At 38.8% G+C, this 27144-nt stretch overlaps 1 protein-coding gene across 1 annotated transcript in view; it reads left to right on the forward strand.

Moving 5' to 3' along the window:
- LOC131433648 (fibrillin-2-like) overlaps positions 1-26105 on the forward strand; it is a 211134-nt gene extending 185029 nt beyond the window's left edge. The window contains exons 11-12 of the mRNA XM_058600137.1: positions 19260-19419; positions 25472-26105. Of these exons, the coding sequence (XP_058456120.1) occupies positions 19260-19419; positions 25472-25716 (405 nt within the window). The 3' untranslated portion in view covers positions 25717-26105. The remainder of the gene's footprint in view (positions 1-19259; positions 19420-25471) is intronic.
- Positions 26106-27144: the final 1039 nt, after the last annotated feature.

Genomic DNA, 27144 nt, shown 5'->3' on the forward strand with positions numbered 1-27144 from the left:
TTCACGTTGCTCCCTAGCATTGCTTTGTCATACAGCGCTCAAAACTTTTCTCGGATAAGGCTGGCCGATTTTTACAAATTTAGATTCTTGTGGTCCCATATAAAATTCCTGAATATTATTTGGATCCGACTACCGTTTCCGAAGTTATGAAATAAAATGTGCAAAAAAAGGTGAAAATAAGTGCACCAAGTTTTCGCTGAGATTGCAGAACCGATTTTCAAAAGCTTAGATTCAAATGAAAATTCTTATTGTTTCATACAAAATTCCCAGGTTGGCGGTTCAATGCATAGGACGCTGGTCTTTACAAGCCAGTTGACGTATGTTCGAGCCCCGACCTGGAAAGATTCTTAGTGTCAGTAGGATCCATAGTACTAGCCATGCAATGATTCTGTACACTAAGAATCGGCTGCGAAGTCTGTTGAAACAGAAAGGCCAAATTCCACAAAAGGAATGTAATGCCAAGACTTTGCTTTTCATACAAAATTCCTGAATTTTGCTTGGATCTGACTTCCAGTTCCGGAATTTTGGGGTAACATGTGTAAAAACTGAAAATATGTGTACTAACCTTTTTCAGAGATGGCGTAACCGATTTGTACAAACTAAGATTCAAATGAATGGGCTGCCAAACTGCTGAATTCCTCTTGGACTTCTTGACTTACGGTTTCGGAATTATTGGGTGATTAGTGTAAAAAATCCAATTCAAATTACTTACTCAGTTTTATCAGAGATGGCGTGACTGATTTTTACAAACTTAGATTCAAATGAATGGACTAAGAGTCTTTTACCAAACTTATAATTTAATGTATGTTGAGTTACTGTTCCGGAATAATAGGGATAAGTGTGTTACAAATTTTATTTCATCACTAAAAGGGGCGAAGCAAGAAACGTGAACAATTTTCTTAATCGGCCTCTAAACCACTCCAACGAGTAGTCATTATTAGTAGACGGCCTAACAATCCGATTCCGATTGCTTTCTCAAGACACATTCACATTCTCTAAAAACAAGAGTTATTTTTCAGCAAAGTAAATTCTGAATTTCAACTAAATTAATAGCTTATAGTGGAAAATTAATAGCTGATTTCGGTCGTTCCGTGCACAGTATTATATATGATAGTATGATTGAAAGGAGAAAGGCATCATTACACCACTAGGTGGGTTAAATCAGGTTTTTATTTATCTCAGGCTTTAGCCTAAATGAAGTTGTTCGTTGGACCTAACACTAGATACATAAAGAATCGTCATATGGATGTTTTATTTTTATCCGTGGGCCCCTCCCGAAACGTAATCCTCGGTGCGGGCCTGAGTGTGGTGAACCTTTTTCCATGAGAGAATCGAGCTCGTTTGTCGATTTTTGCTGGCTCGTGTGCTTGTGAGAACAGCTTGTGTTCAGAGATAGGTGATGCATTAAATATATATTCGCATCTGGTTCGGGGAAGAAAAGTAGCTTAAATACTTGATACTTTCGATGGTCCGGATTTTATGTGCACGAAAGCATTCGTTTGTTGAATAATAAGCCCATTCAGTAATGCGAATTGGCCTGTGCTTTTTGTTTCAATAATCCTAAGCGCTGACATTACGTCAGCATTACGCTTAGGTATTCCAAACTGCTCTCCGGTACCATAAAATAACAATATCTCAAAGCGTTACAGGCTGTTACAGTCTCCGAAAAAATTGGAGAGGGCTCCAATTGACGATTGACAAACAGCGACCCAGGGATGATGACAACGCAAGCCAATGAAATCCAATAGTGTCGATATTCAGCGAAAAAAAACATAATAGGACTATCGAGGTCAGTACGCAAGCAATTCTCACACATGGAGCTGGATTATTATGATTATTATTGCCATAGCTACCTACCCCCCAACAACGGCTGTAATTGTCGTGTCCACTTTATTACAAGTCTAATGAAACAAAAAAGGCGACGCTATATTGCACAGCTGCTGCCGAGTGAAACAGAAATCTGAGACCCAAATTCTGCCCGGTCGGTGTCGGTTTCAGCAAACACAACGATAATCGCCGATTGGGCCGGATTTCGATTGTTGACCGCCACACGCGCAAATGGGTACTGCGTTGTCATTGGGAATGTGCTCGAGAATCAATCACATGATACTGCTGACCGATGCGGTTAAAAATGCCAAAAATTTTATCCCATTTTCCAGTAGGCCTTGCTTTTCGCCTCCATCGGTTCGTAAAGAATGGAGACGCATTGTGTTTTGATCGAGCTTCGTGATCGACAACAAAAAATAAATAACCTTCCGAAAATGATTGGTATTCCGGGACTAATAATTGTGAAAAATGTTCATCTACGCTTGTTTGTGTGGTTGTGTTTGGTAGAATGGCAGACGAAAGGAGCCGAATGGGTAAAAAAAAACGGATCACGGTTATAATGGATTGATACGTTTTCATATCCTTAGTGCTAAATTATATATTTTCATTCAATCGTTTCTGTGCTGGATCTGTGTTCGGAAATGCCTGTGTGTGTTTTGCTGTTGAGCTACTGTATTGAAATGTGTAATTGTTTCTGTGGCATATCATAGTTTTTAATTACTAATAGTCTGCGAGAACTAGAATAATTGTACATATAATCTGCCAGTGCGTGTAATTATAGAGTGATTAAACGATTTAATTTATTTGCGCAACCGGAAAATGTCTTCTTTTATACTTTTATACTGTTTACAAACAAAACTGTGTTCATTACCGTGTGTGTGTGTTTTTCATAATCATAATCCGAAAGTTATAATTTACTACAGTGCTATTAGCATACAATTAGGCGCGATTGAGCGTGCAAAATAAAAACTAGAAATAAACATCCTTTGTTCTTTTGTTTCGGTTCCAGCACCAATTCTATCGGCAGTTTCTCTGGTATCAGAACGTTCGGAGAAATCAAGTTCAACTGAAATCGGTAAAATTGTAACTGTGTGGGATTTGATTTGTTTGATCAGTGGCATGTTTGTGTGTTGATTTATTGTTTGACAATAATTGTGGAATGGATTTTATGTTGTTTAATATTATCAGCATGGAAGAAACTATATTCGAAAAGGTATTATTGAATTCTAGTTTTAACTATCCACAAAAAATCAGGTGAAAAAATGGCGGGCTGTTATGCTTCTTTCACACTTCCGAATATCGATAAACGTTCATTCAGTAAAAACCATTCCGCTACAGGTAGTTAAAACTGCTGGTGCTAATCGCCAAGGCAATATTCGGGGCATTTCCCGATTGGAAAGCTAGCAACGAAGGCCATCCCGATCATACGCACAAAGGTGTAGAGACACAGAGGTGCGAGCGCATGAAGGAGTGCAAAGGCACAGAGGTGCTAAAGCAACCCAGTGTCTACCAGTTAGCCGAATTTGTACGCTGCGTAGGATCGAACGAGACGACATATATCGCGAGGTGCTACACTGCAAGCATCACAATTGATCGCCACCAAGAGCAATAGCACTGTACCTGGGGTCAGGTACAGGCAGCACACCAAGTTCAGTGGTGACCACAACGACGGCAGAGCAACTGAGATTGCAGAAATCGATACCATTTTTATTTCTCTTATAACTGAAATTTTACTGTACATAAGTTCTCATTTTGATATTATTAATTAACAACGCAAACAGTTAATGTAATAGATGGTCTCATGGAAGATCATCCGAATCCGATTCCGGATACTAGTAAAATCTTAAATACTCCAAAGGTTAAATATTATCCAGAGGGTACCACTGGGCCAATTTCGTAAAAAAGAAAAGGTATTAAATTTGATGCAAATTACAAAGGAATTGACATCACATTTTTCAAAAGTTGTAGAAATCTCTACAGTTAATAGAGATAAAATTCGAGTTATTGTTGACGATTTGAAACAGGCGAACGAAATTGTAACCTGTTAATTATTTGCTGTTGAATATAAAGTTTACATTCCATCGAAGGAGGTGGGAATTAACGGTGTTGTCACGGAAGCAAGTCTGACAGCCGATGTTTTACTTAAAAATATGGAGTTGGTCGTTTTAAAAACTCCATGCTTGAGGGAGTTAAGAAAGTCGAGTGCAAGCAACTGTACTCAGCATCTAATGTCGATGGAGTTGAGTACTATCGTCCCTCAGATTCGTTTCGAGTAACATTTGCCGGATCTGCGTTGCCTAGCCATGTCTATATCGATGAAATTCGTCTTCCTGTTCGGCTTTTCGTACCGCATGTTATAAATTGCACGAACTGTAGTAATAAGTCCAAATGTATCAAATGTCAAGGGCCTCATAAGGATAATCTTTGCGATAAAGATGTTGAAAAATGTGTTTATTGTGGGGAGAGTCCTCATGATGATCTTTCAATATGCGCTGAATTTAAGTTGCGTAAAGACAAAATGAAGCTTTCTTTAAAAACACGGTCTAAGCGCACATATGCAGAAATGCTTAAAACGATCATTTATGTCCCACCTTTGGAATCCGAAAACGGTCCTTCAAATCTTGCGGAGCCAGAGGAATCTGACTCTGACGGAAATAAAGAAGATACCTCGTTTGTCTCTCTTCAAGGGTCTGTTAAGAGGAGATTAACAAATCACAAAATACCAAAAAAAGACACCTAAAATTACACCTTCAAGAAAAGAGAAATTTAAAACCAAAAACTGTGCCTCCTGGTTTGTCAAATTCACAAACCAATCCAGAAACTAGCACAAGAAAAGACAATAATCCAGTGGGTTCCGTTTCACAGCCACCATCAGGATTACTGAAGTTTTCGGAAATTGTAGAATGGATTTTCGGCAGCATTCAATATTTCTGAACCTCTAAAGACCATCATAACGGCATTCCTTCCAATAGCTAGAACTTTTTTGAAACAATTATCAGCTCAATGGCCAGCACTCTCAGGTTTTGTATCATTTGATGGATAATTTATCATCCGCCGCAAATGATTCAATCACTGTTCTGCAGTGGAATTGTCGAAGCATCATGCCAAAACTTGATTCATTTAAAGTTTTGTTGCATAGTCAAAAATGTGATGTATTTGCTTTGTGCGATACATGGCTTACATCAGACCTAGCCATAAATTTTAATGATTTTAACATTATACTTCTCGATAGAGACTCTCCGTATGGTGGAGTGCTTTTGGGAATTAAGAAAAGCTCTTCGTTTTATAGTTTAAAAGTTCCTTCACCTTCTAGTATAGAAGTTGTTGCTTGTCAAATAAACATTAAAGGAAAGGACATTTGCATTGCTTCGGTATGTATTCCTCCAAGAGCTCAAGTTGGGCAACGACAGCTTAATGAAATGGTCGAAACCCTTCCTGCTCCACGTTTGATTTTAGGAGATTTCAATTCGCACGGAATGATGTGGGGTTCCATTTACAATGATAGCAGATCATCTTTAATATATAATATTTGCGACAATTTCAACATGACAGTATTGAATATGGGTAGCATGACACGGATTCCAAGACCTCCTGCACGTCCAAGTGCATTAGATTTATCTCTTTGCTCGACTTCAATTCGACTAGATTGCACCTGGAAAGTATTTCCTGATTTACACGGTAGCGATCATTTACCAATCATCATCTCAATTAGCAGTAACAAATGTATTGCTAATTCAGTTAATATTCCATATGATTTGACAAAAAATATTGACTGGATTAAATTCCAAAGTAATATGTCAAGTATCTTAAATTCCATGGAAGAGCTCCCCCCACTTGAAGAATATGACTTCCTCGTTTGTTCGATACTGGAGGCCGCTGAACAAGCACAAACCAAACGATTTCTTGGCCCATCGTCTAACAGAAGACCTCCAAATCCTTGGTGGGATAAAGAGTGCTCAGATGCTAAACACGCGAAACAAAATGCTTTCAGGACGTTTTTAAAACGAGGACGAGGAACTTCTCAGAATTTTGAAAAATTCTTGGTTTTAGAAACCAAGTACAAGAACATACTTCGGGTCAAGAAATGCAGCTATTGGAGACATTTTGTGGAAGGTTTGTCAAGAGAAACCTCAATGAGCACTCTTTGGAATACGGCCAGACGAATGAGGAATCGTAACGTAGGAAATGAGAGAGGAATACTCGAACCGATGGATATTTGACTTTGCGAAGAAAGTTTGTCCAGATTCTGTTCCAACGCATAGCATTATTCTTCAAATAATGGTTCCATTGATAGCCCCTTTTCAATGATGGAATTTTCCATAGCACTCATGTCTTGTAACAATAACGCTCCTGGGTTGGACAGAATTAAATTCAACTTGTTGAAGAATCTGCCCGACTTTGCAAAAAGAAGGAATTATTCAACAAGTTTCTTAAGCAAAATATTGTTCCACCTGACTGGACGCAAATGAAAGTTATCGCCATTCAAAAGCCGGGAAAACCAGCTTCTAAGCACAACTAATATAGACCCATTGCCATGTTGTTCTGCATCAGAAAATTATTCTTCGACGTCTCGACACTTGGGTCGAGACGAACGGTTTTTTATCAGATACTCAGTTTGGTTTCCGTAGAAATAAAGGGACGAATGATTGCCCTGCATTATTTTCGTCTGACATTCAAATTGCCTTCGCTCAAAAACAACAAATGGCCTCTGTATTTTTAGACATTAAAGGAGCATTTGATTCAGTTTCCATTGATGTTCTTTCAGACAAGCTCCATCAACATGGACTTCCAGCGATTATAAGTAGTTATTTGCAGAAGCTTTTGTCGCCATTGCGAAGATACATATTTCGTTCATATGGAAATCTTTAATAGAAATTTCTCAACTTTCGCAGCAAGATGTTTTCAATGCAATCAAAAGCCTGGATATATAACAAGACTTTATTTTAAAGAAGTAGCTTTTGAAGTCTAGCGTAAAATCACACAATCCGAACTATCATTTAAAAAATAATAAATACAGAAAGTGAAAATCTCGACACCTGGATACTTAGGAACAATTACGTACATTCAGATTATGATAACGCATTATGTCCATGGTTGATTTGTTTGACAATTATAGAAATTTAGGAAACTGAAAAAAGAGTTAAATTGTTATAACTGTTGTATACAAAAATACGAAAATGAAGAAACAACAAACCCCGTTATAAAAATCTAAGTTCAGTCAATTGCAATGCGCCCCTGGACCACGGAAATCAGGGCGCCCCATCAACAAAGTCAGCGACTAACCAATGAAAATTGAACAACTACGGCACTGGTCAGAAGCGAGACAATCGTTCATTGTCCTGATTAATCGAAAAAAACAAATGATCTGGAATACCTTACTGCCGGATTCCTAATTCACATTCCCTGGGTTGTAGAAGACTTCACTGTAAAACGTTCGGTCTTCAGAGCCTCTAAATTCGCATTTCAAAGTGATTACATGTGTGAGTTGTGTGAGATCAAGTAGATAACTCAATTTAATGTTATAATGTTTGAATGCTACAGCTTTGGTTATGAGAAGGACAAAGAAATCATTTTTATACTATGCTCAAATAGCCACACTGCTATTCACGGTGGATGCGGGATGGAAGCGACGCAACGAGTGTGCCTTGACAGAAACTACCTGTATACATCTTTGTGAAACAGAACTGCATATAATCATATAATCGAACATTTTCCGTCTACTTATAGCTAGCACTTACAGTCCATAGCAATCACAAAAAGTTCGCTATTCAAATTACCTAAGTTCGAAACCGGATTCTCTCCGCGGTAGTGTGGGAGGGAGATTGCCTAAAATCTTTTTTCTTACTTGCGAGTAATAGCGCCTAAATGTAAACTATGCCGGACCTCTTTTGACTAGTTTATTTTTAGCTTATGCTCGTGACGTATCATTTCGAGAAAATCTACATCATATTAAGTTTTCAATGTGCTCTCACTGAGAGCAAAACTAGTTTTCAGTTTGATGTCACACAGCATTTTTTTTGCTTTCGATTTTGATGTTTTAACCGGTAAAACGACCAAAACGATAGAAAATTAAGTGATCGATATATACGAACAACACAACGTCAAATTGAGTTTTCTTTTTGATATAACACTCTACTCGGACAGTGAACCCAAATACACGAACTCGTCAACCACCTCGGTATCGTCACCGTCTATCAATATTCGTGGTGGGAGGCGTAGTGTTTATTCTCTAGAGCCTCTTACTCTCATGTATTTTATTTTCGACGCATTTATGGTCAGTCCGATACGGCTAGCTTCAGCTTTCAGTCCGATGTAGGTTTCCGTCATCTTCTCAAGGTTACGTGTCGCAATATCAATATCGTCAGCGAAGCCAAAAAGTTGTACGGACTTTCGGAAGATCGTGCCACTCGTGTCGATCCTCGCTCTTCGAGTTGTATTCACGACACTTCTGGAGTACTTGTCTTATCGCGAATATGTGATCCGTAGTGGCGCGGGCTCCAGTAAATCCCGCTTGGTACGGCCCTACGAATTCCTTAGCTATTGGTGATAGACGACGGCAAAGGATTTGGGAGAGTACCTTGAGGGCGGCGTTCAGCAATGTGATTGCGCGGTAATTGCAACAGTCTAGCTTATCAACCTTTTTGTAGACGGGACATACCACTCCATCCATCCATTCCTGCGATAGAATCTCCTCTTCCCAAATCCTAGAAATCGTCCAGTGCAGCGCTAAGTTCTGAGGCGTTCAAAATTATGATAGAAAAAGCTTACGCGATTATTTTTGCATTTTTTTTAAACTGACACCCAGCCTCGTACTGTGAAGAGTTAGCAAAAGCGACAATCCAACGAGCGAACGCATACACAATCTGGTCATCACCTCACAGGACGAGCTACTTGTTTCATTCGCAATCAAGCATCAACAGAAATCAAGAAATGATTAGCAGCATATTTTTATAGATTCCTCTTCGAAATACGCAGAATGATGCGGTGTTTTTATGCATGACGCAAAGCCTCCTATGCCGAACAAAAAAATTAAGTAAATTTGGTCAGCTGGGATTGGTGGATGAAAACATAGGTCAATTCTAACCATTTTTTCAATAGTATGCTATTGAAATACTGAAACGACGTCGTCATACATGTTTAAGTTAAAAGTTTCCGAATCGATTGGTTGTTAAATTATATCAATTCATCAATAAATGACTGAGTTATTAACGTTCAAAATTATGACGAAAAAAGGTTACGCGGCTATTTTTGAAACTTTCAATTGACCCCCGGCCCCGTATAGTGAAGAGTAAGGTATTTTTAATGCCAAAAACAGCCCTAATTGCACCTCAATCTCATCCAACAACCCTATGATAAACATTACGAGCACATGCGAAGACCAATAATTAAAAGTCCTAGTCGATCGGCCAGAACAACGGTTTCGGTTTTCTAGCTGACTGACATCACAAGCACATGCAAACAATGGTTCAATGAGTCTAACATTCCGTATGATGAACCGTTGATGGATAACGTATCCAATCAAACCGACCGCTTGAATGAGTGGAAAATCACTGTCGAACTGTTAATGACGGTACCAACGGATTGGGAAATGCATTGCAACAGCGGACACAAAACCCGGCACATATCAATAATACAATTGCGATGGCAAATGGATTGTAAAAAGTAACCGAGCCGCGTAAAAGTAATGATGTTTTTATTGGACAGCCTGCAAATTAAATCATGACGGGTACGAGCGAAATTGCTCCCCCCATCCCCCCCCCCCTCCGTCCTTTTCCAGCTGCACGTGCAGAATCCATAAAATACGAAACTTCTTTGAGATAAAAGAAACGCCGAAAAACTCAAACGAACAGCAAAGCTGCCATTAGAACTTTGCCTGGAAGCTGGAAATGTCTCTCGTCGAACACTCGGTGCACAAAAAGTCGCGAAAAAAAAACTTTTTCTCTTCTTTGCACCAGTGCGATAAAGTTGAAAAGTTCGGGAGGAAAACATTCCCATCCGGCGTTGTTGGCGTGAGTATTTTGGCTCTTGTTGCTCGGCCGAAGAAAACTGCACGAATAGCCCACAAACAAGGATACTTTGCTGCTCTGCATCATCACCATCACCATCACCAGATGAACTTTACTGCTTTTCAACCCTTTGGAACAATTTTCGCCACTGCTGCAATGCCAACACAACCAACACCCATTTCGGCCGATAATGAGTTGCAACCGATTCGGGAAAAGCAAGCTTCCTGAGACGGGAAAAGGATGAGATAGCAGACGATACGGAAAACTTTTGCAGCACGTCTTTCAGCATACTAGTCAGCATTGATTCTCGGTAGGAAGTAATCCGGCTGATTGTTCGCATTGTTTTCCATATTTCTTTGGCCGGAGGATCTACAAGTGGAGTTCAACTGATGTCTTAATGGAAGCAGCAGATAATTGTGGTGATTCCCATAAGTTACCGAGCACTTTTTGGCAGTCGGCAGTCGTACTTTGGTTATAATTTCGTTTTGCGAGTTTTCGTAGAAGCAATTCCATCCAACTTTCTGTAATTGGTAACACGTTGGAAGATGATCATATGTCGGAAGATTTTGATAACTTTAAAAACGTTTACTGTGGGCTTCTTGTGTCCTTCTAATGTCAGGTATTTCTGTTCTATCCTCGCTTGTTTGATAATGTAATTATCAAATCCATTTATCCTTGAAGATTGCCATTTCGCAAAAAGTATGTATGATCTTCAATAAGTATTGATTCTCAACAAATTAACTAAATTTTATCACTCCCCTGTTCAGGACACTTGAAATGCTCCCTCCTCTATTAAAATACCCTTATGACTATTTCTGAAGAGCAATGAGTACTACGTTTGATAGCAATCCGTTCAATAGTTTCGGAGTTATGCGGCTACAAACATTCCACCCCCCCCCCCCCCCCCCTTTTTAGAGGCATTTACTGCATACAAACCCACCTCCTCTTCACGGGAAAACCCTTAAAATCATATCTAAGTTGTGCAGAAAGTATCTATGATCTTTAGGTAGTATCGATAATTGTTTTTCAATGAAGTTAGAGTTTTTCTCAAAAGAGACTGGATATTGAGTATTTTGTCATTGGCCTTTTTTAGGTCACGTTTAGCATGCCTTCATGAAATCGGGTCGACAACATCGAACAAAATATTTCAAGAACAAAGAGCAATCTAGATATCCACCTCTTTGTTCAAATTTCTCAAAAACCGCTGCCATTTCGCAATGGTTCAGAATCTATCAATTTTTATGGCTGCGTCCTGTTGTTTACACTCTTCTCTAACCACTTGTGCAGTTGTTTATTCGTTTTCATTAGTTTGTTCCGAAATGCGTGGACTTTCAGCAGAGCAACGTCGAAAAATTGTGCACAAATGGTGCACAGAACGCGGACTTTCACTGAGAAAGATAGCAAAAAATGGAAGCGAAATGCAATCAGGAAGTTCGGTGAGGATAACAACTTTGAGAATAAACTGAAAACGGGTCGAAAAAAAAGGTCCTGCTAACCCTCAGTTGGATAAACGTATACCGAAGGCGTTCGAGCAAAAGAAATAGGTTTGAGTTCGGGATGTGGCCAAAAAAGCGGGCACTTCGAAGTCAAATGTTCTTCGTGCTAAAGAACGTTTGTCTCTTCGAACCTATAAGAAGCAGAAACAACCAAAACGTCGATAAGGCCTAGGGTTCGAAAGCTGTACAATACGATTCTTTCTAGAAATTTGAACTGCATAATCATGGACGACGAAACCTACGTGAAACTCGATTACAAGTCCTTACCGGGATCACAGTATTATACAGTACGAGAAGGGCAAGTGTTAAACCAGTCCGAGACATCGATTGAAGTCGAAAAATTTGATAAGAAAGCAATGGTCTGGCAAGCAATTTGTAGCTGCGGCAAGATTTCGAAATCCTTCATCACCACTGCCGCAATGAACAGCGAAATATACATTAAGGAATGTTTACAAAAACGACTTCTACCCATGATTCGAAGCCACAAGGATCCTGTTGTCTTCTGACCAGATCTTGCTTCTTGCCACTACTTGAATTAAACGGTAGAATGGTATACTACCAAAAATGTCACTTTCGTCTCAAAAGACATGAATCCACCAAATTGCCACAACTTCGACTAATTGAGGAATTTTGGGCATTAACGAAGGCGCATCTTATCAAACATGTCTCGGCCGCCGAAACCATTCAACAGTTCGAAAAAAAATGGAAAAAAGTGTCAAAACTTGTCGCCAAGAAGTCTGTACGGAATTTAATGAGGAACGTTCACGAGAAGGTGCGCCAGCTAGTCTACAATGGCTAAGTAGCAAATGGTGAGAATAATATTTTTTGTTGTTGTAGTCTAATATTATCAGTATATCGAATAAAATTTTAATATCTAACACTTGTGAATTATTTACAGCGAAATCAAAGTGCGTCCATGATGGTATAAAATTTTTACCCGTCGGATCCGGATGAAATTCAGGAATTGCGTATGGGATCACAAGACCTTTCATTTGAATCTAAGTTTGTGAAAATCGGTTCAGCCATCTCCGAGAAAAGTTAGCTCAAGAAATTTTGTACTGCTGAATTTATTGAGAAAAAATAAATTTTGTAAAGAGAAAAACATTTTGAAAATTGGGATAAATCTCTTCTGCCAGCAAAATTTCGCTGTAGATAACCGAAAACACAGCAAGGGCGGTTGGAAATAGTCAAATGTATGCTTGCATTTATGCGGCTCTCATACTTCGTTCCATCATAGGAGTTTGAACGAAGTTCGTCAAAACCAGATACGTACCAGGATTGGGGGCCCCTTCCAAAATCCAAATGGAAACAAACAAGTTTGATAAATGTTATAGGGCTGTTGGTTCTGGAGATTAAACAGTAAGATTTTGGTTTTAGGAATTTGACGATGGTCAAAATATCACTGCCACTGACAGTGTCAAAACTACATCTAATGGAGATTAAAATCGTGACAAAAAACGACAATAATAATAGTGGAAGATGCGGTAAAACGCATCCCCTGAGGCACAATACATATTTTGCTTTCCTCAAAAGTTACCGCTGAAATTTTAATGAAACTGCATGTCCGCGATGAAAACAGATTTCTATAAAATTTTGGTAACGATGGTTCAATCATATCTGGAAAAATTATAAAAAACCAATTATGTCTCTGTTATAAGTAATTTTTGATGTTCATTCCATAGTAATTTTCTAGGGTGAGGAAGACGATTTTAATTTTGTAATCAGTGAATTTCTTTGCCAATCATTCGGGTTTCTAAAATTAGTTCTAATGCGCAAGTAGTCGCTTACAAAAATTATCCATAAGTTTTCAATTTAATGAATAATAGTGCAAAATCTTCCACCTGGCAAATATTTCGTCAACGCAAAGTCTAAAGCTTTCTTTAAATAAGAAGAAGAAGCTTTATGAGGGTGAATATTTCCCCGTGGTTGTCATGAGCTTTAATTTAATTTTTTTTGGTGTGTGGTGTATAACAAAGGACCCGGCCAAACATGTATTCGAAATGCGCTTGCGTTCATTTTTTTAGTTTTAAGTTGGTATGTGTGGGATCCAGCGGCAGGATATTTTTTTTATCTGCAGAATATTTCCGGTCATCCAGTAAAATTTTTTGTGGGGGTAGATGGGGTAAAACGCGACCCCTAAGGAAATGTTGCTATATCTCAACTATAGAGAATAACGCGGAAGAGTTTCAAGCATGACTATCTTCCGTAATCATTATTTCTCAAAATACTCGCTGAATTCATTGAAAAATACATGAAATATCTCATTTTCCAAAACCCTTGAAAATTGTCTATTGAATTGTCGCTACTTCTGGAACCGATAACCGGAAACCGATAAAGCCAAGTTTGTATAACAGCCAATTAACAAGCCCTTTAAACACTTTTGAACCAAGTGGAGAAGCTATGAATTTGACCAAATGTGAATATTTGGATGTGTGGGTCTGACATCATTCTTTGACTCTTTCAAACCAAAGTAGACATAGCATTTTCGATGGCTGATATGCTTGAGCAGCGTATGAATGAATATCAACTCATTTCGTTGCTCATTGATGGCGGTCGAAAATTATTGACACTGCTCAAGAGAGGCTTTCAAATTGAAATCGGTTCAGTCATCTTCAAAATTTTATCAATTATGCGTGCATTTTTTCGTACATTTGGACCACCCTGTATTTTGATGTGAAATTATCATCTTCAATATTTCAATATTCAATGTCAAGAGAAACCTCAATGAGCACTTTTTGGAATACGGCCAGACGAATGAGGAATCGTAACGTAGGAAATGAGAGTGAGGAATACTCGAACCGATGGATATTTGACTTTGCGAGGAAAGTTTGTCCAGATTCTGTTCCTACGCATAGCATTATTAGGGAGTCTTCTTCAAATAATGGTTCCATTGATAGCCCCTTTTCAATAATGGAATTTTCCATAGCACTCATGTCTTGTAATAATAACGCTCCTGGGTTGGACAGAATTAAATTAAACGTTTGTTGGAATTGTTTAACAAGTTTCTTGAGCAAAATATTGCGCCACCTGACTGGAGGTAAATTGAAGTTATCGCCATTCAAAATTCGGGGAAACCAGCTTCCAATCACAACTCATATAGACCCATTACAAATAGAATTAATTAGCACATGAGTCTCCCGCAAGGCTCATGCCTCAGTCCGCTCCTCTATAATTTTTACGTGAATGACATTGACAGCTGTCTAGTAACCCCCTGCACACTCGATTTTGGGAGCCTTCATCGCGACTGCTTATAAAATGTAAGGTACAGAGTTCCCTGTTTATTAATAACTTCGAAAGGCTAGTTGAGCTTCAATCTTAAACAAGATTCATGACAGTATATTTTAACCATATGTCACATGAAATCGACCCTTCAAGATATATTCCTATCCGTGTCAGCATCCTGAGTGCCCCTGACTCAACTTTATTTTTCGATACATCCATGCAGCGCGAAGTGCGTGGAATCCCGGATCATCTACGTTCGACGGAAATCCCAAAAATATTTTCAAGTAAGTTCTGGCATATTGACTCTGAGAAAATGTTTTATACGGACGGATCACGAATTGAAGAGGCTGCTGGGTTTGGTATATTCAACAATAATGTTTCGGCTTCAAGAACCTACATCTGTTTATATAGCAGAGCTAGCAGCAGTTCATTACAGCTTGAGTGTAATCGTCACATTATCTCCAAACCATCATTTTCTCTTCACAGATAGTATGAGTGCAATTGAAGCCATTCGCTCAAACGCTGCTGGCAAAAATGAACCTTTTCTCTTGGGCAAAATAAAACAGTGCCTGAACGACATATTGAGTAATAATTATGAAATCACAATAGTTTGGGTTCCGGCTCATTGCTCCATTCCAGGCAATGAAAGAGCCGATATTTTAGCCAAACGTGATGCTATTGAGGGTGAAATTTATGAGAGACCGATTGCTTTCAACGAATTCTATAGCGCGTCCTGCCAAAGAACGCTTGCCAGTTTCTTGGGATAGAGATGATCTGGGCACTCAATTATTCCTAAAATATCGACAAAGGCGTGGTTCAAGGGACTAGGGACTTCATTCGTGTGATGTCCAGACTCATGTCCAATCACTACACGTTAGATGCACATCTCCTTCGAATTGGACTTTCCGAAAGTAATTATTGTGCGTGTGGCAAAGGTTATCGCGATATTGATCATGTCGGGTGGACATGCGTGGAGTATCGTGATGTCAGATCTCAAATAATAAATTCCTTGCATACCCAAGGTAGACTCTCCAATGTCCCAGTTCGCGACATTCTTGCTTGTCGTGACCTTCCTTACATGAAACTTCTTTATCATTTCATTAAGTCCATTGGAGTTCCAGTTTAAATTTTATTTTATGTTAGACTGTTTTCTCTTCCATGAGTTCAACCAATAGCCAACTATATGATATTGAATAAAAGTTATGAACTGATACAAACAATCCTGAAATAGTTATAAGACCATGTACAAAATAAATGTATTTCATTTAATGAAATTTATAATAGCAAATCGCTTGATAAAAACATTGTTTAGATTAACTAATGAATACCAAAATATTAATATGATATTCGAAATGTATTAAGTTTAAAGTACTATGTATTGTGGATGCCACGGCGAAAAAAAAATGTATGTATAATGCCTATGAAACAAACCTATTTATGGAAAAAAATTCTGTGCTGTGAAACCTAGATAAATGCGTTAGGTGAGCGAAACAAACTGGACATATTTACATATTTTTATTTATTTGGACATATAATACTGTGGTATTCTTCAAAATAATTTTCTTTGATTCTTAAAAGAATAACCGAAATCGGTTTTTTTGACCGGCTACTGATAAAAACTATCAATTGGAAAAGATTTAAGGTCGATTTAGAATTTTTTTTAAGGTTTTTCCCCATTTTCATTGATGGTATACAATTTTTAACCCACTTTACCCTATATTTTCGGATCCGGAAGTCGGATCCGCATGAAATTCAGGAATTACATATGGGACCATAAGACCTTTCATTTGAATCAAAGTTTGTGAAAATCGGTTCAGCCATCTCCGAGAAAAGTTAGTGCAAAAAAACGTTACATATACACATACGCACACACACACACACACAAACACACACACACACACACACACACACACACACACACACACACACACACACACACACACACACACACACACACACACACACACACACACACACACACACACACATACACACACACACCGACATTTTGCGTACTCGACGAACTGAGTCGAATGGTATATGACACTCGGCCCTCCGGACCTCGGTTCAAAAGTCGGTTTTCACAGTGATTGCATAACCTTTTTATATGAGAAAGGCAAAAAATATACGACAACATTCTTTAAGTTTCTATTTTTTCTTACATCTAATAGCTGGAAAAATATACCTTCGAGTATAAGTAATGAGAATCGAGGATTGAGATTCCAAAGCGTTAAAGCATCAAAACTTTTATTAATTATTTTCGAACCACAACGCCAATAACGAATTAAAGCGCAGTTCGCCTATAAATAAGTGCGAAATTTGAATGAATACTTAAAAAAAAACACCGGGTGGGCGTGTTTACCCCGGTCTCCGCTATCTAGATTTTGTTAAGAGCAAATTATAGATTCCACGCATAATATTTAAAATTAGTCGAATTCATTTAAAATTCTTATCAAAAGTCTTGCTAATGAGTTACAGCTCCGTTCCTACTGATATCTAGTCTAGTAGCATCGCTGTCACCAACCAACTTGTGACCATCTGCTGCAACTTACTTTGCAACCGATCTTTATTAGCATACAAAGCAATCGCTGAGCTGAGTGCAAGTGATCTTACTTTTTTCCAGCGAGCTTTAAGAAATATCTCCCCGTTCCGTTCATTCTTTTCCTTTCGAACGCCCCGTTTTCCACAACATTTTAATTAAGTGCCGGAGGCTTACACGAATGTCCATTAAAAGTCCCGTCGTTCTCGCGGTTGAAGCAAGCAAGCAAGCTCCAACTCTCCCAGGGACGGCAAACTTTCTGCTGAAGAAAGTAGAAAAGTTAGACGCCACTCCCATTCGGCGACTGACCCCAAGTCATTTGTTGCCGGTGCTGTGGAAAATTTTGTAACCACAACGACACCGAAGTCAATGCAGATTGATAACAAGTGAATATGTAGCTAATGGAACGTGTCTGAAAAATTGATATTTAATTTTAATCTATTTGTTAATCGCGGCACGATTCTTTCCAGCAGGGGGGAAAAAGATCACCAATAGTACGGGTCTGCCCGATAAATATGAAACTCAGGTGCGCAAAAACGGTCGGTGACGAATGGGATGGGCAACCAGCACACAGGCAGAATGCGGAACATTGAGTTTATTAGCTAGGGGGGCGGCTTGAACGACGGTTTGGCGAAAGGGTCAGAAGAAACCATTGAATTTACTCACTGAAATGTTACGCCCAGCCGGCAAGTCAAAATATTACGGACCGTTTCCCACGAAAGGTAAAATAAATAAACAGTCGAAGTTGGCACAATTTGCGGTCTAATAAATCATAATATCAAACCCAATGGATTTGTATCGCATGAGTTCGGTATCCGTATAGGTAGGTCCTAACCAACACTTCACCGTCGTTGCCCGGGTGTTCTAGTGGTTGGTTTCCGTTTACAGAACCAGCGCTAGAACACTTTGTGCAGTCGACTCCCGAGTCGAGTCGAGCCGATCTGTTCCAATGCGGACTACTACTACTACTACTACTAATACTACATGTGGGTGTGGGTGGCAATTATAACTCGTCCCTCCTGCCTGCGATTCAAGACAGAAACACGATCGCGGGAAAATAATCACAGCCTGCTTTGCTGTACGGCTCCGTATGTGATGTGATGCGTGGGTTTGTGTGTACAGGTGGAAAAGCGCCTCCTGTGGTTGACCACCCTGCGATTGGAGCGTTAATAATAACATCAAAAACAGCAGTAGAAACCGCATGCTGCCGTTACTGTTCGGGGCTGCCTGGGTTCGTTCATTGACAGGGTTCCACATCTACCGGGGGCCAGAGTAGTGTTCTGACACCTCTGTGCACGACCGCAGTCACCCGGAAATTGTTTTTCTGCGGTTCACGGGGAAATGAATTAATTTCTGTAATTTAGCTTATTAACATTGTTTGCCCGGTTATAAGTATTCTGAGCCATTCGATAAAGTAGAAACTATGAAATTGGAACACACGATAGTTTCACGAGCTCAGTCTACTTCTTCATGAGACCCGCATGAAATATGTCCAACATTTGCACTCCTCAACGCGATGGCCCCATACTGTTTTTTACATGACTTCCGACATCAGCTATCATCTCAGGTGTGATTCTGCTTGTCTCAATTGCCATATAATACTCCCGAGACCGCCAACCGGGATGCGGAATCTAGAGAAAGTTCATTTATTAGGACTCCTGTGTCGTTGCGAAAAACAACCCTTCCTTCGGTCGGTTTTTCCCTCATTCCACACACCATTCTCGCCACACTCTTGATTGGCATCAATTTTCGTTCGTTACACTTCGGCTAGCGCTGCCTGCTTTGATCCCATTTCAGTCCAGGTCGGGGCATGAACCTGACTCATGTCCTCGTGATTGAATGTCATATCACAGTAGCCGGGGTAGGTAATACCAGATTTGGTTTGCACTTTGTGTGTGAAAATTGCCGTAAATTAAAAGGATGTCGCTAGAAATGATGAATGACGTGAGCTACCGAAGCTTCGACTTGTTTGCTTATTAGATTTTTTTCTTCAGTTTTTGTGACATCTTTTCTACCGTGAGCACAGATTGCTAGATTTCACCTGCTTGCCAATGCACACTGCACATTGCATGATGTGGTAAACGCATGCGTAACTCGCAGTTTTTTTTTAGTTTATGTTAGAGGTTTTAATTGTTTTCAATGTATTTTTTTATTTCTTAACAATTTTAGCTGTACATACCGCAGGGTTGCGTAGTGAAGAACATTCGCATTAAGCAGAAACTGGCACGTCTTCGACATCAGCAGCAAGTTCTCCAGCGCCACTTGCAAGAACTGGAGGAGGCCCCCAATCCGGACCCAATGATCATTCAGCAGCAGCATAAACGTTACAGTAAGTATTCTACATAGAGGTTCATGCAAAAGTAAGCAAGGCAGCTAGTTTTGTTCAATAGTATTTTTTTTTAAATCGGGTCAGAGTAAATGACAACATTTTTCCTCAAGAAAAGCTTCTCCTGTAGGCGGGGTTTTTTCATTCCTTCGTTTTAAGTGTAAATTGGACAAAATGGGTTGCCTAGTCTTCAAATTTTATGTAGTTATTATTCTTCATTAGAGATTGTCACAGTGTAAAATTTATGAAAAAATTATCAAGTTGTTCCTGAGACATGGTTGCTTTCACTCTGTACAAGAATGGGCAGAACGAAATTGTGAATATCTCTTGCTGGATTTAACGCAGCAACAAAAATTTTTATCCATGCCATCGGCAATATGGTGATCAATTTATGATAAAATTTTCAGCAGTATGGGATAGCTACAAATAATTCAAAATTTAAGTTTTCTAAAATGTTTGGTATGAATGAGTGAAGACTGTCCCAGAAAGTATGGACGCACTTTGATTTCGCTGTAAATAATTCACAAGTGTTAGATATTCAAATTGTATTCGATATACTGATAATATTAGACTACAACAACAGAATATTATTCTCAACATTTGCATTACTTAGCCATTGTAGACTACCTGGCGCACCTTCTTTCGGCTGCCGAGACATGTTTCCTAAGATGCGCCTTCGTTAATGCCCAAAATTCCTCAATTGGTCGAAGTTGTGGGCAATTTGGTGGATTCATGTCTTTTGGGACGAAAGTGACATTTTTGGTAGTATATCATTCTACCGTTGATTTCGAGTAGTGGCAAGAAGCAAGATCTGGCCAGAAGACAACAGGATCCTTGTGGCTTCGGTTCGTGGGTAGAAGTCGTTTTTGTGAACATTCCTTGATGTATATTTCGCTGTTCATTGAAGCAGCGGTGATGAAGGGTTTCGAAATCTTACCGCAACTACAAACTGCTTGCCAGACCATAGCTTTCTTACCAAATTTTTCGACTTCAATCGATGTCTCGGACTGGTTTAACACTTGCTCTTCTCGCACCGTTCCAAAATTTAGTAGTAGAACATCAATTACACAATTACAATTACATCCCATATATGTTCACTTAAACAAAGTCAATTTATTTCTATACATATTAGAAAATTATTCGAATAAATAAAATTTTAAAAGTTACGCCTCCCAGAATACTACATAAAGATTTTAGATCATTTGAATGCAAAAATCATGGACCTCATATGTTGAAGAAAAAAACACTGTTTTACTAAGACAATACACTGATTCAAAGGTCCATTGAATGATGGTAAAATTGAACGAATTACACTTTGTATTAGTTCCTCATCCACTGTATTGACCTAATCTGACCCATAGTAACTATAGGCTGTGCGCTTATCTTAAAAAAGCTTACCGATAAGAAATTCAACTCAAATGAAGATTCGAATGCTGAATGTGAAGCCTATTCTGAGGTAAAAGGCAAATCCTTCTATAATCACGGCATCAAGCTCTTGTAGAATAATGAATAAAATCATGCATTATACCAGATAGATACACATTACTCAAGAGACAGAATCTTTGCTTTTTTTGCTTCAGATCCTGTGGCAGACGCGTGCTTGAGTAACCAATCGAAATAATGTTCTACCGCAAACTGGATCGTATTATTGGCTGTGTGGCTCGTTCGCAAAGGCGGTGGTGTTTTCTACCAGAACGTGCCGATGCGTACCGGTTTGGCATCGTCATTTAGTATGACGATTTGAAAGTTTTGACACTCATCGCCCTATAATGTCGGTAGCGGAGGTCAGATTTGGATGAAATTTTTTTTATGTATTTTTTTTATGTATTTGCACATATTATCTCGAAATTCCGAACCTCAAGTCGGATAAAAATGGAATCTAGTAGCAGGCTAGGAGATTGTAAGACCTTTCGATTCAGTTTAAGTTTGTAAAAATCGGTTAAGTCATCTCTGAAAAAAGCGAGTGACTATTTTTTCCATTTTTTTTTGTGCAAATCACTCTGTAATTCTGAAGCCGGAAGTCGGATCGGGTTAAAATTCAATAGCAGTCTATGGAATCATACGACCTTTCATTTGAATCTGAGTTTGTGAAATTCGGTTCAGCCATCTCCGAGAAAATTCACGCACATACACAGACAAACATTTTGTGATTTTGATGAACTGAGTTGAATGTTATATGGCACTCGCTTCCAGGGTTACCAGATATACGGATTTTTCAGTATTCTACTGATTTTCAAGTACATTGGTATGTTAAAATTTACTGAATTTTATATGGATTTGGCAAAAAAATACTGATTTCATACCGATTTTTAAAGTAGTCTTTTTTTCATAATATAATGAAAGAGGAGCGTGATTAATCGGTTGGACAATCGGGCCGATCCCGGCCGACAAATTTCACTGGGTTCAATAATTGAAAACTTGCGTTAAACTCAGTAAAGACTGTCCCAGAAAGTATGGACGCAACCAAAAACAGCTGCCATTTCGCAATGGTTCAGAATCTGTCATTTTTTAAGGTTGCGTCCTGTTGTTTACACTCTTCTCTAACCACTTGTGCAGTTGTTTATTCGTTTTCATTAGTTTGTTTCAAAATGCGGGGACTTTTAGCAGAACAACGTCGAAAAATTGTCACTACTCGAAATCAACGGTAGAATAGTATACTACCAAAAATGTCACTTTCGTCCCAAAAGACATGAATCCACCAAATTGCCCACAACTTCGACCAATTGAGTAATTTTTGAGCATTAACAAAGTCATATCTTAGGAAACATGTCTCGGCAGCCGAAACCATTGAACAGTTCGAAAAAGAAAAAAGGAAAAAAGGGTCAAAACTTGTCGCCAAGAAGTCTGTACGGAATTTAATGAGGAACGTTCGCAAGAAGGTGCGCCAGCTAGTCTACAATGCAATGCGTGGTAGCAAATGTTGAGAATAATATTCTGTTGTTGTAGTCTAATATTATCAGTATATCGAATAAAATTTGAATATCTAACACTTGTGAATTATTTACAGCGAAATCAAAGTGCGTCCATACTTGCTGGGACAGTCTTTAATATCGGTAGAGAGCGATAGTCACCATCGTAGATTTAGAAACCACAAATGTCATGTTCCGGGTTGTTTACAGCAAATTCGAACGGAAACTACCATCTTGGATTTTAGAACGACCCCAAGCTTCGTTTTACTTTAATCTACTTATCCAATACGTCCAACAGGAAATTGCCTTCTTGTATATTGAAACGAACCCAAACATCGGTTTTCAGTATCTAATCATGAATCCGAATTCGAAAAAGCAAGGAAAAGTGACAGTAAATTCAATGCATAAATTCGTGTCATTTTTTTACATGAAACTTTTGCTCACGATAAAACGCAACCGAACCCACTGTGCATTTCTCACACCACCACCATTGCTTGCGCGCTTCTGTCTTGTATCAGCGCTGATGAAAAGTCTATGAAAGAGTAACAGTTTATACATTTCAAAAACCAAGTACGGCTCGGCAAAGCGATTTTTCAAAATTCTATGAATACTTAGTTTTGATAAATTCAATTGCGAAAACTTGAGTGTTTGGTTTGTTTTTCGAAATTCTGTCTAGTTTTTGAATGATTGATCAGAAAACGCGACGCTCGCTTTCCGCTACATTTCATCGTGAAAGCTAGTTTTGAGTCTACCCGAGTAGAGTGTGAGATTAAAAAGAAAACTCAATTTGATGTTGTGCTGTTCGTATATATCGATTAATTAATTTGCTATCGTTTTGGTCGTTTTAACGGTTAAAAGATCAAAATTGAAAGCAAAAAAAATGCTGTGTGACATCAAACTGGAAACTAGTTTTGCTCTCAATGAAAGCACATTGAAATCTTAATATGATGTAGATTTTTTCGAAATGACACGTCACGAGCATAATCTAAAAATAGAGCTGCCAAAAAAGGTCCGGGATAGTATACATTTAGGCGATATTACTCGCAAGCAAGAAAAAAGATTTTATGCAATCTCCATATTAGTCGGAAGCAAGAAAAAAGATTTTATGCAATCTCCACACTACCGCGGAGAGAATCCCCGGCTTCGAACTTAGGTGTTTTGGAATGTGAAATTTAGGCGATTGCTATGGACTGTAACCGCTAGCTATCAGGAGATGGAAAATGGTCGGTTATATGACAAGCAGTGTTGTTTCACAAAGTTGTATACAGGTAGTTTCTGTCAGTGCACACTCGTTGCGTCGCTTCCAACCCTCATCCACCGTGAATAGCAGTGTGGCTATTTGAGTACAGTATAAAAATGTTCTCTAAGTCCTTCTCATATCCAAAGCTGTAGCATTCAAACATTATAACATCAAATTGAGTTATCTACTTGATCGCATATAACTCGCACATGTAATCACTTTGAAATATGAATTTAAAGGCTCTTTTACAGTGAAGTCTTTTACAACACAGGGAACGTAAATTAGGAATTCGGCAATAAGGTATCCCAGATCATTTGTTTTTTCGGCTAATTGGGACAATGAACGATGATCTCGCTTCTGACCACAGATAGAACCAGAATCTCTTCAGTTCTTGTGTAGACTTATAATTTCCGATCATTTGATGCAGAATTAGTCATGTGACTCAAAATTATGAAGGTTTAGTTAGTCGGGTTCTTTAGAAAAGTGTATTAAAGTTTCAAGATCTATTAGATGATTGATAAAATACTTCTCATAGCATCTAGCTTTAGTAAGAATATGAAATTCTAAGCATAACTAGGAATAAGAATTGTTTTGAAGAGGTTTTTCGACACAGTTTGTGGACTACTTAGAAATATACAAATTAAACATATATTTTCTTGGTGGCTCCTCTAAGCCAGTATTATTAAGAATTAGCTCTAGGTTCTGAAATCTGAGACATTCAATGTTCGATGTTCGAACTTCGTAAACAATGAATTTTCCCATACTGCTGGATATAAAGTTATGGACATTTTCAGAACGGATTTGACGAGTAGATTATTTTCGCCATCCAGGTCCCCGATTTCTTGATGCACTGAGAATAATGGTCTAAAAACTTTGGAATGAACTTCGCGACGTCGTATGATTACAAATATCGAAACATTTTTTCAAAACTGAACGCAAAAATTGTTACAGGATCGGATACTTAACGTATCTAGAACGAAATAGATGACGTCAAATATATTTCTCACATCAAATTCAGAAATAAACTACTTCTACGGCAGACGATCAGCGAGATGGGAATACCAAAGCCACTATTCAGATTGACCTGCTTCAGACAAACGTGGTACCGATGATCGCCAATTTATCTAATGCCTCCCAGACGTGTCGTTTGACACCAATATTCTCATGGTTAAAAAGAAAGAGCATTGTTTGCGTAAAAGTTGAAAAAATGTTGAAAAAAGGAATCGTTTCTTCGCGGTTATGGTTGCGGTCAACTGCAGGATCTCGGCAGGATGTCAAAGCATTTTTGTAAAAGGCAACAAAGAATTGAAGAAATAATTCTTCCATTGAAACTTAACTTTGTATTTTTGTGCTGCCATTTGAAATTTGCTCAATTTCAATGTATTCACTAAGTTGTTGATATTATTATTTTCATTTTTTGAGTGTCACAAAACTTTTGCCTTTAAACAGCAAAATGATGACACAATGTGATATTTATTGAAAATTTGATGAGTTGATATCATATTAGGATTTCAATCTGATGTTGCTATCATAATCAAATATCAATTTGTTATAATTTTGATGTTAGACTTTACTCGGGGAATTGGTCTCTACATCCGTGCAAAATAAACGGTTTGTCATGTGATGGGAAACATGTACAAAATTCAGTCAAGATCGGAGTATGTGAAGTGCAATCCATTTCTGGAATTGCTCTGCTGGTGAAATTTGAACGATCTCATCACTTCGTATGTGATAAAAAAATTCTCAAATCTAAATCAAAAATAATGTAAATAAATTACCTCTGCCGAACGAACGACGAACGCACACCAAAGGAGGAAAAACCTCTTGATTGTCAAGCCTATTTAATCTCAATCAACCATGTGCAGCCTACTAAGTGTATAACCAATCCATTTGTTCCCATTTGCAGACAATCTATTGCGCTACTATTCGTCCTGGGACAATGCCGTCAGTCGTGAAGGACAGCAACAACAGCAGCAGCATCAGCATCAGCATCGCTTCGAAGACCGTTTTCAGTCACACAATCTAGCGCCAACGGGTTCAGTTCGGAGGTGGTTCAAAAAGCGCAGCAAGGACGACCGAAAAGATGCAATGCCTGATGACACACCGAGCCAGAACAGGCGGAAACCGAGCGACGACACCGGAGAATCCTGACCTGTTTGACCCCACTCCCCCAACCCCCCCTTGCTATCTCAACTCCATTTTTTGCTGACTAACCGTGCTGGTTAAAGAATATGCACTAAAATACTTGCCATTTTTCATGATACCTTTTTATAGCGATATTTTTCCTCAATCGTATCAGCTACTGGGTACTTAGAGACGAAGGGCAAAAAAAAAAGAAAAAAGAAAAACTTTGTTTCGTAAGCAATAGACTTAAATGATGACCGAACGAAGATAGGGAAAAATATTCGAATGAATGGGACTGCCGTATGGCAAGTTATAAAAATAAGGTATTGATATATATTAATACTTCTTCTATATCAAGGTAGGAGAGCGTGATGATGAAGAAAAAAAAATTGAATAATGGATGCGAATAAAAAAGTCGAGAGGATCGTCGATGATAATGCTGATGAAGGGCTTCTTCCCTTTGTGGCACTTTTCTCACCATAATAATATCACCTCCTTAGAGCATGCACTGATGCGCGTTCAGGGGAAATTTGAAATTTTACCCCCAGCTACCTTTCACTACCAGGGTATGTGGCGCAGGGAAGCTGGATAAGCATTCAAAAAAATGGATCCGGAAAGGGGCGAATATACGCCAGTCACATTCTTATGCTACTGGGAGGGATGCTGAGAAACGACCGCATTCTTCCCCATTCGACGGCTTCGGTACGGACTAGCGCTGGTGGATTTTCTTCCGGAGAAAAGGTCGGATGGAAGCAAGGAAATGAACGGTTTTTTCCCATCATTACAATGAAATGGAATGGCCATATTATGACAGTTATGTCAATAATTTCCCAGTAATAGGATTATTTCCGTTGCTCATCGGGGGAAAAAAATGTGCTCCCTACCCGAACCCATCGGAACGGAGTTGGCAAGAATGAAGTTGGCTGCTGGCCGATTCGAAGGAGAGGCAAGAGATGGTAATTAAATTTACTCGCAATTGCTTGCGTGCAAGCGAAGCAGACAAATCCGATTAGAAGAATCCTTATTTTAATTTTGAATCTTTTTTGTGCTTAAATCAGATTCACTTTTCCGCTCGGCAAAGCACGAAAGGCACACTTTTTAACTTTGAAGATTGTGCTGAAACATCGAACGAATCGAGAAGGGGTTTGGCTACGGTCCGTCTACGTCTGATCGCTGGATTAGGAAAAGGAAAAAAATTCCGTTGGGAATTTAACCGGAATGGCTACTTTGGCTAGAATTTCTCTTAACTAGGCTGACCATTTTAGAATTGGAATTTATTCAAACCAAAACACTAAGGCCCTTATTACCGTTCTCACTTCCACTTTCACATTCACTTCACTTACATGTCACTTCACTTGATTTTACCTATTACCGGTATCACGCATAGTGAAGTGATCACTGTGGTGGAAAAAACTAATTTTTTCAACAAAATGTTGGTGGCGTGATGTTAATAAT

The sequence above is a fragment of the Malaya genurostris genome, chromosome 3 (genome assembly GCF_030247185.1).
Source record: "Malaya genurostris strain Urasoe2022 chromosome 3, Malgen_1.1, whole genome shotgun sequence".
Lineage (NCBI taxonomy): Eukaryota > Metazoa > Arthropoda > Insecta > Diptera > Culicidae > Malaya > Malaya genurostris.